Raw genomic sequence first — 13,862 nt, 5'->3', positions numbered from 1 at the left:
CTGTTTTCAGAAGCGGTGAAAATAAGACTTCAAAAAAGGTGATCCAACTCAGGCTAGGAAGAGCAAGACCCAGGGTGGAGTCTCATCATTGTCTCCAGAGCTCTGTCTCCTAGAATGTCTGCTTGCCAAGGCAATACCATCAAAATAGCTCCAGCAGTGGTCTATGCCGGTGCCCTCCATCCCCCACAACTGCCCGGTCAGCTGTGTGGAGGAAGTGCCCATTGGGTTTTTAATCCTGTTAACTTGTGGCTTGAGGAACTCCATCATCTGGCCTTCCAGAGAGCTGTGTGCACAAACACAAATATGGACCCAGCGAGGAATGCCGTGGCTGGTAAGTGACGTCTGCCCCAGCACCAAAGTGGAACACGGGCACCGAGAATGCAGAGATGTCTTTTGTTTACAACTGCGTCTAGGAAAGATCCTGCCGTGGAGGTTAAAGGCTACATTGTGATTATTGGTCCCTCCAAACTTGTAACTAAACGTTATAGAAAGAGAGGCCGCCTCCAGGGTCCTCACTTCCCGTGCTGGCTGTGTGGTGGCGGCACCCACCGTACTCATTTCAAATGGGAATGGCGATTGATGGCCTTGGCCAATGAAGTACTGGGAATGTGCCGTTAGATAAACCAAACGTGGAGGTGGAATAAACCGGGCCCTAAATAGATACAATGTTCCATAAAGCAGGAGTTGCGTTGCTTCCATAAATCGTTTTAACCTGGCTCTTGGTAAGATAACACAAGGCACTCAGCTAACAAGAGGAGTTGTTTGCTTGCTAGCTTGTTGAGTGGTTTTTCCAAGTGAGAGATGGCACTGGATAGGGTGGAGTTAGCAACAGGACTAAAAAGCGTGCCGGTTACCCCCCCACCCGGAGTCCCTGTGAAGAAACCCCCAAGCCCTGCAGTCAGGAGTCAAAGGTGTGAGGTTGGAGATCAGCATGTTTATGATTGCCCACACGTGTCATTTAGTCTCTACAGCTGTCTTCACACAGTCCCCCTCGTGTGTGCGCACACTGCTCCACATGTCCTTTATAAGGACACCTGTCATTGGACTTGGGGTCTGGTAGCCCCCTCACCTCACCTTCCCTAACACAGTGACACCCGCAGATATCCCTTTGTGAGTCCATGACATTGACAGGCCCCGTGGATGGACTCACTCCGACCTACACCCTCTGACACTGGCAACTGCTGTGTGAAAACGGGAGGGGGCCATCTGAGTCTGAACCAGGCGGGAAGCCTCTTGGCATGTCTGCTCCAAGGACCCTTCATTTGGGGGTGTCAGTGGAGTAGTGTATTTCTTTCTTTGTTTCACAAGCAGGCAAACATTCTGCCAACTTTTGGCAAACCAAGTATCTTCTTCAGGGCTTTGTCTCACATCTCTAAACAGAGCTGGGAGCTCGAGGGCGTCTAAAGGAGCCTACATCTCTAGAATGCGCCGAGATGCAGTAAACAGCACAGCAAGGTAGAGGCGCCTACCATTTCTGGTCCTCACCACATTCGCTGGCACTGAGATTCAAAGTCAAAGCCATGGTAGGATGTCCCTGAGTCCCCTGGGTCACCCTTGGTTTTCATCTTCTGTCCTCAGTGTATTGCAGAGCTGACGGCTAACATCTGTCATGTCACTTGGAACCACAAGTGCACAGCTCACATGCCTTCCTAGGGTTCCCATGAGGTGTTCGCACCCAGGCCTCCTGGGTTAGTGCCGACTTCCAGCCCAGCAAGTCTTAAACCCCTCCTCCCAGCAAAGTGCGTAGCAGTAACACCATGACACCTTTTCTAATTGTGTCTTAATTGAAAAGGCTTGATTTGATTATAGAAGCCCACACTGTGGTTGAAGAGCTTGTTAAAACATGCATTAAATCAGAAAGCATGCACTGTTTCCCTGTGTAATTATGTAAACACTCACGTCAATGGGGCTGTTGGCTGTCAGCAGGAGTGTGCTTTTTCAGTGGCCTGGTGGCAGACTGGCATTGCTGATCAGTGACAGGTGAATTTGGGCTTTGGTTTTTTTTTTTGTTTGTTTGTTTTTTAATGTTTTATTATTTTGTTTTATTTCAAGGACAAACATGAAGTACTGTCTCCCCAGCCTTACATCAGCCTGACCAGCTTTTAAATTTTCTCTTTTACGTTCATTTTTCTTTGAAGTCAACTGTGGCTTTAAGTACGGCTTCAGTGTGCTCAGATGGGCATAGATTTCTCATCATTGTAAAGGAAAATGGACTGCACTGTTAAATGTTCAGATTTCTCAGCAGCAGAAACAGTCCAGGAATTAAAGAAGAAAAACCCTCAACTATGGTTTTAAAATAGGCATAGAATCCCTTAAAAATTCCCTGAAATCTTAATGAAGCTGTCCGCTAAGTTTACTGAGGATTTCAAAAAGTTATTTACTGCAAAACCTACTCTCTGTGCCTTCCTCAAGGACCAAGGATGCTTACCTGTCTTTGCTAAAGTTCAGAGTAAATGAAACATCGATCAGAGCTGTCATGGAAACGCTACACTCTCTTGCCAGACAGTTGCTCTATGCCTGCCTCTTTCCGAGGAAAGAGGTCTCTCAATTGCCTTTTCCTCCTGTCCCCAAGAAAATAGGAGTTGAAAATGGGCAGGTGAATTGTGTTCTTCCAGTGGTTTTGAAGGGAAGCATTTACTGAGGGAGAAAATTATTTTAATCTTATAACAACCAAGGAGGGGAGTTTGTAAAAACACAGACCACCTACACGCACACACTCAATTTTGTTGCATAGGAACACAAAGAATGTTTCTTCCCACAGTTGGGCCTGAGCCTTTCCTGGGGGGCTGGGGGGATCATGCTGTAGCCGGAGGAAGTGGAGGAGGGAATGGAGCTGAGGTTGGGGGAGAGTGAGGCTGAGGTGGAGTTGCAGGGACCCTGGGGACCCAGGGGGACCACAGCTCCAGCAGGATAAAGCTCCCAGCCCCAGCTGAAAGCATGAAACCGATGAATCGCCCCAAGACTCTCCTTCTCAAGGCCCAAGCCCTTACACCGCGGGGCACCAGGGAAGCCTGGTAGCAATTATTCCCCAAATGACTTTAACTTTATGTGTATATGTGTTTAAGTACTTGTATGTGTACACATGTGTGTGGGTGCATATGCATGCATGTGTGTTTGTGCTTGTGTGTGTGTGTGTGTGCGCGCGCACACACACTTGTGGAGACCATAGGTCAACATCAGGTATCTTTCTCTTGCTTTCTACCTTGGGTTTTGAACCCAGAGCTCACTGACTTGGGTTTTAACCAGCTGTCCAGGAAGCCCTAGGACGCCTCCTTAACCTCCCTAACACTGACTGGGTTACAGGCCCTCCATTATTGCGGCCAGCTTTCGTATGGGGACTAAGTATCAAACTCAGGTCCTCATGCTTGCCACAGCAGGTCTGTCACCAGCTAAACCGCCAGCGGCCTCCCCAGGGATGCCCAGCAAGTCGTTTGCTGAGATTAGCACCTGCAGCAGCCCAAAACCTTACAAGTCAAGAAATGCACCCAAAGCTTCTGGAAAACAGTCCTGGAGACAGCAGAGGGCCAAATAAAAATGGTTAGTGATTTGAAAGGAACGCAGATTAATAAAGGCTACAAACGCCGGCGTCCTCCTGCCAGTGGATTTAGGAAATGCACAGGCCAAGCAAGAGTGCACACACTGCCGTTGGGGGATGGGGGATGACAAAGGCGACCTGACAGATCGTTCTGGCACTGGATCCTTTTCTGTGGGACTTTCTGGTGGTTTGCTTGTGTCTTTTTGAAAAGGGTAGTGGCCTGTTATTGTGAAACTGTCAGGAGTGGACACAGCGAAAGAGGGGGACACTTGGTGCTGCAACCTCCGCAGAGCCTGCCCGTTGTTTCCTGTAAGATAATGGTTTCCTACACAGACACACACCTCCTCCTAGCCAGGCGCCCCATTTCTGGATGCATTGTAACACTCCTGTCATTTCAAGATGCCGAGCAGATCATCCAGGAAGGGCTCTCGAGCAGCACAAAGGCTGCCTATCTGGGACAAATGGCCTGCTCAGGACCCCCAGGTGCTGGGGCTTTCCCCAGGGTCTTCCACTTGCAGGGAAACGTGTTCTGAACTATTAGGGATTGCTTGTCTGCTTTATCAGTGTGCCCCTGATTTAGCCCAGCAAAAGCCATGGGTGTTAGATACCAACCCAGAGGATGGTGCCTGGGTCTGGAGTGTGGGATCCCGCCCTTGCACGGGTGTCTCTCTCCAGGCCAGTGCCATTCTTTCCCTGTGCTCCCAGGATCACAGTTCTGTAGGAGTGACCAGGTGTGTGTGTAGGTGAGTGCTTTCGAATGGTCTCTCTCCAAGGAAGGAGTTAGCCACCTGCTCACGTTCTTCCTGCTCACCATATTGCCCCACCTTCAGTGTATATTCTCTGTACAGCATTGAACTGACATTTGTGCACAACAGTGTGTTACGGAGCAGCTGCATTCACTCTACAAGTGTGCAGTGTTGTGTGGGCACACCATAGCACATGGATCTCACACAAATGGAGTTTGCACACACTGTTTTCTCTGACGACAGTGATAGGAAAGGCTGCTCTGAATGTGCACAGACCAGTAGTTTTGTAAGCCAGCTGCCTAGAGGTGGGATGGGTGGACAACTATGTTTTACATGTGGAGGATATTGCCGCCCTGAGAGACTGTGCGGAGTGGGCATGTCCGTTTCTCTTCCCAGTCCTGCAAACACTTGCAGTTTTTCATCCGATGATCTTATTGCCGTGTTTTCTCCTGTGCTTCGTAACTAGCTGGGAATTACACAGCACCACTGTTGATGTCACAAGACACTGACGTGCTGTTGACACTGCAGCCCACATATCTCTTTAATCATTCCAGAAAGTTCTCTGACTAAAGACTGTCTCGTGAGTGATGCAAGCAATCCCACTGAAAGCATTATTTCTTGGGTAAAGGCACCTCCTACCAAGTAAGATGACCAGTTCAATCCCCAGGGCCCAGGAGGTAGAAGAGAGAAACGACTCATGGATGGTGCCTGACATACACATGCTCCCATGACATGTGTGCAATGACTCTCATGGATGGTGCCTGACATACACATGCTCCCATGACATGTGTGCAATGACTCTCACAGATGGTGCCTGACATACACATGCTCCCATGACATGTGTGCAATGACTCTCAAGGCTGGTGTCTGACGTGCACACGCTCCCATGACATGTGCACCCTCTCCATGAAAAGTGAATAGATAAAAATGTGACTACATTTCTAAGTGGTGTTTTTGTGATGTCTTGGGTTGTCAGCTGTGCTGCTGTGCTCCGACCCTCCCAGTCACTGGCTGTCTTGGTGATGTTACCACTAGCACATTTTGGAGACAGAGCAGCTGTGAGAGTGACTTTGCCTCTGTGCACTTCAGTTGCACAGCCCTGAACCTGTTGGGGTTGTACGGTGAGGGAGGCTGGTATCAGTTGAACCTGGGTTTGAGATGGCCAAAAAAGTTGTACTGCAGCCTCCTTTGAACAGAAAGGTGAAAGCTCTGCGGCCTCCTTTGAACAGAAAGGTGAAAGCTAGCTTTCCTTCTTTTAAGGCAACATCTTCATCCCAGGCTGGCCTCCAACTCTGAATCCTTCCAACTAAACCACCTGAACGCCAGGACCGCAGTTCTTCACTGCCTCACCTGGATATACATACACACACACACATATGCATATATACACACAACACATGCATACACACATACACTTATATAACACATACATACACATATATATAATGAAAAGATGCCTGCTCACTGTGAAGTGTCTATAATGGTTGCTGGGCTAGAACAACCAGATGAAACACTGAAGTAATAAACATCAGAGTTCCCTTTACCCCAGAGAGCTTTTTACATGACCACAGTCATGGTCAAAACCAGCAATCTCACTTGCCACAGCGGAAGTGACTCCACTGTGTTTCCTCAGTGAGGCTCATTCCTGTGGTGGCTGCATCCTGCAGAGCTCATGCCATCCTGGTTGTATCTGGAGTATGGATCTTCAGGTGCTAGGGATTTGCTCCCTGCAGCCTTCTTGTGAGCTTTAACACCCAGGATGCCGTCCACTCTCTGCCCTGGGGCTGAGGCTCAGAGGCTAAAGCCAGCTGGATCTCTAGAGCAAGTTTGATAGTAGACTAGCCATATTGGTGAGCTCTGGGTCTGATGGGGAGACCCTGAGCTCTGGGTCTGATGGGGAGACCCTGAGGTCTGGGCCTGATGGGGAGACCCCAAGCTCTGGGTTTGATGGGGAGACCCTGAGGTCTGGATCTGATGAGGAGACCCCGAGGTCTGGGTCTGATGGGGAGACCCTGAGCTCTGGGTCTGATGAGGAGACCCCGAGGTCTGGGTCTGATGGGGAGACCCTGAGCTCTGGGTTTGATGGGGAGACCCTGAGCTCTGGGTTTGATGGGGAGACCCTGAGCTCTGGGTCTGATGGGGAGACCCCGAGGTCTGGGTCTGATGGGGAGACCCCGAGGTCTGGGTCTGATGGGGAGACCCTGAGGTCTGGGTTTGATGGGGTGACCCCGAGGTCTGAGTTTGATGGGGAGACCCCCTTCACTGAATGAGATAGGAGAGTGACTGAGAATGGCTCCACATTAAAAAATGGAAAATTTCACTACCTGAGCTTCCTAGGTACAGAACTATTGACTGTTTAACATGCAGAAGCCTTACCTGGCAAACTATGAAAACTCTGTGGGAAATTAATCTCTGAAAAGTAAAACAACCCATATTTTCTTATCTTAAAAAAAAGAAGAAAATTAATGTGAATGCCTGTGCTTCCTATGTATTTATACTGAGTGAAGCCATCATGAGGATGTTTCGCTCTCGCTCAAAAGAACCCAGCATTAGACCGGAAATGGGACGTGTTGAAATCAATTCAGTGTCGCCCACATCAGCCTCCCTAAAATTGTAGGTTTTACAGAACCTGAAAACGGAGGTTGTTTATCTGGTTGGATTTAACTGTGAATCACAGACTTCTGCAACAGAGAGAAAGAGTCAAAACAGATTGCAGGTGGGTTGTTCCTCGGCTTCGAAATGTGCTCTGGGCGTACTTGTCGCCTGCCCCACATCTCGCCAAGCCCTGTTCAATTGTGGCAGCGGCGCTGGAAATGAAATGAGAAATTTTCAAGGATGCTGTCTTTGGGTGACACTTTCGCTGTTTGCATTTAGAAAGGATGCTGATGAGGGCTTTCATTTGCATAGAGGAAATGTTGATATGGGCCAGAGACCTGTAGGGTGACAGCATTATGGAGCCCGGAGCACCAGGAGCAACAATGAGGCATGCTCTGAAATTGCCCTATTTTCTCCATCTGAGAGAGAATCCATCTGGGAGACAGAGCACAAGACACCTCAGGGTATCTGTTGGCGTTAAAATGAAAAGAAGGAGAAATTTAGAGTGTTCCCAGGCACCACAGGCACAGGAGGGTGGTCCGTAGAGCCAGAAAGCATTAGGCAGGCTCGGTTCCCAACTCAGGCACTCATGCCAAGCTGAGAAGCCTGTTCCTGGGACTCAGCAGGGTCTCGGCACTGCGCCAGACAGAGGAGCCCACTGCATCTAACCCACCTGTGATGTATGGCCTTGGTGGCATATTTAAGTCTCTTTGAGCTGTCCCACAAGTCTAAGAAAACGGCTGGCCATCTACTCTCAGAACCGGGCTGAGTAGGCGGCAAGGCTGGGGCCACCACAGAGAGTTCCTGTTTCTCTCTAAGGCCACCTTGTCACTGGGGACAAATGTGCGTGGCTGACACTGAAGCCAGGGACAGCTGTGGCTTCAACCCGCACCTCTCTGTGAGAAGGCACCCAGTCAGCCTCAGGGCCAGCTTGCTTTTACTTCATATTCTGGGATGGGCAGGTTTCTGTTTAACCCTTTCCCACGTGAGCATCAGGAAGGCGAGCTGGAACGCCTGCAGCAACAGTGGGTTCCTCGTGGGTACCCTGGAGAAAAGCAGACCACAGCCATGCAGTCATCCCAGGCCGCCATTGAATCTCCCGGTAGACTCTAAGTACCACATGGCTTGGGTCTGCTGTGGTCACTGGTGTATTGGTACTACAGTTCTAGTAAGTTCTCATGGCTTTCTGAGAGGAAAGAAAGGGATCCTCTGCAAGCTGGTTCCGTGACCCTGGGCCATGGCAAGCACTTGCCGCTCCCTCCTGGAACTTGCAGCCCCGTCCTAAGGAGGCAGGGAAGCACAGGCGGCCCTTGGGCACAGAGGCAGGGTGGGCGAGAGCGCATCAGCTCTCTCAGCATGGCATGGTACTTCTCAAAGCCGAGAGGCTCATGTGTTTCCTGTCAGTGGCTTCTTGTTCCTCTCCCTGTAAATCAAACCTTGTAAGGGCAGAAAAACAGTGTGTGCGTGCGTGCGTGTGTGTGTGTGTGTGTGTGTGTGTGTGTGTGTGTGTGTTGTAGTATGTGTGTGGTGTGTATATGTATGGTGTGTGTGTGTGTGTGTGTGTGTGGTGTGTGTGTGTGGTGTGTGTGTGTGTATATGTGTGTTTGTTCATATCGCCCAGCTGGATGTGGGACCGTAGAATTTGAATCCATCTCTTGCCCCCTGATGTGATGTTTAATGTTCAATTCTCGAAGCTGCTATCCAGCGGATTAATGACAGAAGCCTATTTTCGGGGATCGCCGCAAGCAGATTGGAGGAGTGAGCTGAGAGCTGCCTGTTTGGCTGTGGTGCGTGTGCACTGGAGGCAGTGAGGCAGAGATGATCCTTGCCGGGGGCTCAGCCAGGCCACGCCAGGCCAGTCCATGCTCAGGAGTTGGACACGCCTTTGGGCCTGGCAGGTACAGCAGGTTTTGTGGCCAGGCTGTAGAAGGAGAGAAACAGGCCCCCAAAGGTGGCATGGGTCCAGTGAGTTCCAGAAATGGCCTTCTGGCCAGCTCGCCACATATCCCCTCCCTGACTGTTGGTCTAACTTGAAGAGCATGGTCCTAGATGAGGCTGGCCTAGCGGGAAGGGGCTGTGTGGGTGAAGGTCAGTTCATAGGGGGATTAGGTTTTAGTCGAAGACAATAACAGGAGACACAGTTCAAAGAGAGAACACGATTTTGACATTTCAGCGTAATGAATGCTGTCTTGAAGCCGTCCCTCTGGCGGGCTCAGAGGCTGCCCCTGAAGCCAGTGCCCAGGGGAAGCCGAAGGGTTACACCTGTTATGGCTGTTTTAGTTACTTTTCTATTGCTGTGATAAAACGCTTCGGCCAATGGAACTTACAGAAAAAAGTGTTTAAGTGGGGCTGGAGTCCATGACGACACAGCAGTAGGGATAGGGGACCACTCTCTGCACAAGGAGAGCAGGGAGCACTAACTAGTGTTTTGAAACTTGATAGCTCACCTTCTGAGAGGCATACTTCCTCCAAAGGCCACACCCTCTAACTGGGGACCAAGTGTCCAGAAGCCTGAGACTTATGGGGGACATCCCAATGTAACTACCACAGACAATGTGGGTGCCCCCCGCCACTCCCCCCCCACCCCCTTACAGTTTTAACTCACCACGGTTGGGCCTCTTAGGCTCTGGGAGAGAGTAGGCTACTAGGCAAAGCAGTCCAGAACCCTGAGGCTCCCATGTGCCTGACGCTTGGCCTGCGAGTCCTTCTGCCATCCCACACTTAGACCGTGGGCCCACTGGGGTCAAGACCTGGACCTTTCCCCTAGGAAGCCGCAGGCCTGTGGGTGAAGGAGGGTGGATTCCCACAGTTTCAATGTAGTAAATGACCTAGGTGGCTCCATAGAGAAAGCTGGGGCTCCGCCTGGCGGCCGGCCGCAGAAAAACACCTGAGAAGAGGAAAAAACGTCTGGCTCTGGTGGCTTTCAGTTCTGCAGGGTTTCCTGGGAGGAACTCCTGTAGAGCTACCAAGAGCAGAGACATTCGGGGGAAAGAAGACAAAAATGTTGCCATGGCGAAGGCCTGAGTGCTTACCTTTGCTAGTCGTCTTTAAGAGGGAGGGCGAGCATCGACATACTGACGTTTGTTCTGGTCAAGCTGCACAGGGGGATAACCCCTTGAATTGTTTCCGGACCCTGTTCATCCTTGGAGCAGAGGATGGGCTGAGCTGAGCGTCTTAGTTCACGGGATGGGCCGGGACTGGATGCCTTGTCCCCAGATCTCTACCATTCGGCTCCCCTAGGACACTGCAAAAGCCACCTTGGGGGTGGGGGCTCACTTCCGGTCTTAAAGGTGCCCCTCCCCCCTCCCCGAGTCAAGGGAAGCTTTTGGGAAAGAGGGAGCTTTGTAAACCTGGCTAGTCCCACCCTGTGTCCCCTGCTCTGGAAATGTCTGCACCGGGGAGGGTGTGTGCCGTGTCGATGAGGGACAGGGGACAGAGTGGGGTCCAGAGCCGAAGGAAAGGGAGAGGTAGCTGTGAAGACCGGGCTCCACGGAGGTAGTCACTTATCCAAGGGTTATTTTTAGAGCCTTAACCTCAATTATGTTTCTTACATTTCAATTATTAATGTATTATTACTAATAATGACCTTGATAATAGCTGACCTTTACTGCCCAGGACTTCGGATGGTCTGCAAGTGGCATATGGATCTGCAGAGCCTGGTCTTGCTATGTGTGTAAATTCTTTGACCCGTATAACAACAGGACAAGAGACGGACACTTGGATTTCCAGTGTAAATGGAAGACTTTTGGGGGGGGCACATCATTATTTATCTCATATTTCCCTTTGAATTCTGTCTTCTCCCCAAATATAGTTTAAAAGGAAGCCTTACTGTGCTGCTGTGAGGGGGAACTAGCATTACCACTCTCAGGTACACAGAATCTGTTGTTAAATTTAATTAAATAGCTCTGAGCCAAAGGACTCACCGTCGGAGGGAGCTGCCTGCAGCGTGAGTGGACATTCCACACCACAGTTGTGTGTGTCTCCACAGACAGTTCGTGAAGAGTGCAAGAGGCCCTGCCAGGCAAGAAGGAAGGAAGCCATTTTGCATTTTGCAAACTGGGCTCTGTGAAGAAAGTCTGCCCGGGAGAGTGTTTGTGTGTGCTCTGCTTCATGCAGATTCTGAGGAGGATGCTTAAGTTGGTAACTGTTTAGCTTTTTTTCTTTTTAGCCCAGGTTGGCCTTGAAATCTGGTACAGCAAAGGATGACCTTGAAGGCCTGATCCTCCCGCTTTCGCCTCCTGAGTGCCCGGATTACAGCTCCCCCACTCCCCCAGTTTTTCTTTAAATACATATACACACAGCACACATGCACACACACATGTACACACAAGCATACACACAGCACACACGCACACACACATGTACACACAAGCATACACACAGCACACATGCACACACACATGTACACACAAGTATACACACATGTACACACAAGCATACACACAGCACACATATATACACGAACCACACACATGCACACTCATACACACACACATGTGCACATGCATACACACAGCACACATACACACATATATACACGAACCACACACATGCACACTCATACACACACATGTGCACATGCATATACACAGCACACATAAATGAACACGTATGTGCACACACCACACACGCAGTCACACAAGCCATTAGGAGTCCTCCTTTCCTGTCCCACTTATTTCCTGCAGACTTTAATGTGAAGTATTTTCATTCTTGTTTTTGTTGAAGTGCAAATACCCGCAGTGCACCTTGTCCCCAGAGGTGCTGTCACAAGACAGGACACCTCAATATGCATGTTCTCCTCGTCTCTGCCTGGCTCTCTTCCTCCCTATGCTGAAGGCTGAGTCTCTTTTCCTTCTGGCTGCATCTAAAATCCCCCCTGTCTCTGACACTCAGTAGTTTCAAAACCATAAGTCAAGTATGGATTTCTCTTTATTTGCCTTGTATTTTTGGACCTAGGGCTTACAGCTTTGATAAGTTCTAGAAGGTTCTTCTTATAGTGCCTTTGCCATTCAGTGTCCCCCTGGTCTACACTCTGCCTCTTCATGTCCTCTCATGCTTTGGAGCTTTTGTTCTTTGATGGGCAGGCCACTGGGTAGTCTTCCCAAACATGTCTTCTCTTCTCTGAGGTCTGTGTGATATTATACTTTTCAGTTCTGGACTCTGTCAGTTTCTTGCTGTCCATGCTCATGTAGCCTAGGCTAGCCCCTCTATGTAGACAAGGATGCCCTTGAAGTCCTGATCTTCCTGCTTCTACCGCATGTGTGCTAGGACTACAGGCATGCACCGCTGTGCCCAGCTGTTTTGTTCTCTTTAACATATGTCTGGACTCTTGGCAGTCTCCTGTTTTCTGCACATGTATCCAACCTTGCCTTAAGGTAGACACAGTTTATAGTCTATGACTGTTAATTCCACAGAGGAGAGGGCTGCTCCCCGACTCATTTTATCAGATTTGTCTTTATCCCAGGCAGAGAAAGTGCAGTGAGCCCCACATCTGCTTCCTCCCCTCGCTGTTCCATCCCCACTGAGCATCCCAATGGCGTCATTAATCCAGCATAGAGCTCTCCAGCTCCAGGCTAGGCTGGGGCACAGACATGTTTGCTGTGTTAGGGAGAGTGAGGCTTTGGTCACTGAGAGTCCAGCTAAAAGCAGACAGGGGTTCTCCAAGGGTTGCCCTGCCGGATGCACGGGTGGCCAGTGCTCATGCCCAGGCCTGGCATTGTGTGGGTCCAGGCGTGTGGGTCCAGGCGTGTGTGGAAACCCCTCTGCAGCGTGCCAGGATAGGCAGACCCACCATTACTGTTATTTTTGCTGCTGCCACTGTGCTCCCAGGCATTGTTGATGCTAAGTGCCAAGGGTGGACCCTTCAGAAGACCATGGCTTTCCAAGCTGGCAGACTTCCCATCTTGGGTCCAACCAATAGATAAGCATAGACCAGCTTCCTGGGCCACAGTCAAGGCTGAGGGCTAAGGGGGGAGGGCTGAGCAGGGGAGGGCTGAGGGGGCAGGGGGGAAGCCAGAGGCTGAGATAAAAGAGCCAGCAGTTAGGGATGCCATGCCCAGGAGAGACGAGGTGAAAATGGGGGTGCCGGTGGGAGTGGGAGCAGGGAGCAGAAGGTGCCAAGTTCTCAAGTCACATTCTGTCTTGGGAGGGGGAGACAGGGGCTGAGGAGGCCCTACGGTGACAGCCTGCATTGGGCAAAATTTGAGGATAAGGAATTACTAATTAGTAATAAGGCGGAATACTTAAGTGTATGAAATGAATAATATGTAGCTAAAAAATAATGATATAGCATTAGGCGTTTGAGACATGTGGACTCCAAGCAATTAACCTCTATTCTTCCCCTGAATCGCAGTTGTACTAATTGGCTCCTTTGCTCTGATGGGGCCGAATTAACCTTTCTGCTTCGCTCTAAAGAAGTAAGTGCAGTGGGGTAGGGTGAATAATAAGCTATTTGCAAATTTCCCCCCAAACTGTTACATAGAAAAGGTTCTGTCAGGTTTTCTCGATAGTTCTGTGTCTGTGGAAAAGATGGTTTAAACACACCTGACCTCACCCAGTGGCCATTTGGAAAAACCCAAAGTGCAGCGAGCTCCGTCCTGGGTGCTGTGGTCACGACACGGGCAAGACACTCTGCGGCCGGTTTACAGTGTGTGGCCGCTGACGGTGTGTAGACACGCAGGCAATGAGGCAGTCTTGGGTCTGGGAAGCGGGGGTCCCCTCAGGACAAAGCTGGGCATACTCCTGCCAGGCGAGCCGTCTGAGCTGAGACGTAGATGCTTAAGCAGGGGACCTCTGGCTTTTGAAAGAACCGGTGTCCCGAGTAGTGGGAACAGAGAATGCAAAGGCCCCGGGCCTCGACTGTAATTGGCATGGCAGCCCAGCCGACACGCGGCCTTGGTAGAGTGAAGGTATGGACTGTTGAAGATATGAGACTGTTAATGCAGTCAAGGGCCAGATGGCATCGCCTCCCAGACCACAGTTGGGTT

General features: G+C 50.2%; 1 protein-coding gene across 1 annotated transcript; it reads left to right on the top strand.

Moving 5' to 3' along the window:
* The first annotated feature begins 319 nt into the window (after positions 1-319).
* On the top strand, positions 320-6,551 carry LOC127189915 (sericin-1-like). The gene is made up of 2 exons (XM_051146974.1): positions 320-331; positions 6,102-6,551. Exons 1-2 carry the CDS (start codon positions 320-322, stop codon positions 6,549-6,551), a joined length of 462 nt encoding a protein of 153 aa, XP_051002931.1.
* The last annotated feature ends 7,311 nt before the right edge of the window (positions 6,552-13,862 follow it).

This window comes from Acomys russatus, chromosome 5 (genome assembly GCF_903995435.1).
Source record: "Acomys russatus chromosome 5, mAcoRus1.1, whole genome shotgun sequence".
NCBI classification, from domain to species: Eukaryota; Metazoa; Chordata; class Mammalia; order Rodentia; family Muridae; genus Acomys; species Acomys russatus.
The sequence above is the reverse complement of the archived record's forward strand: the minus strand, read 5'-3'. Positions and strand labels throughout refer to the sequence as shown.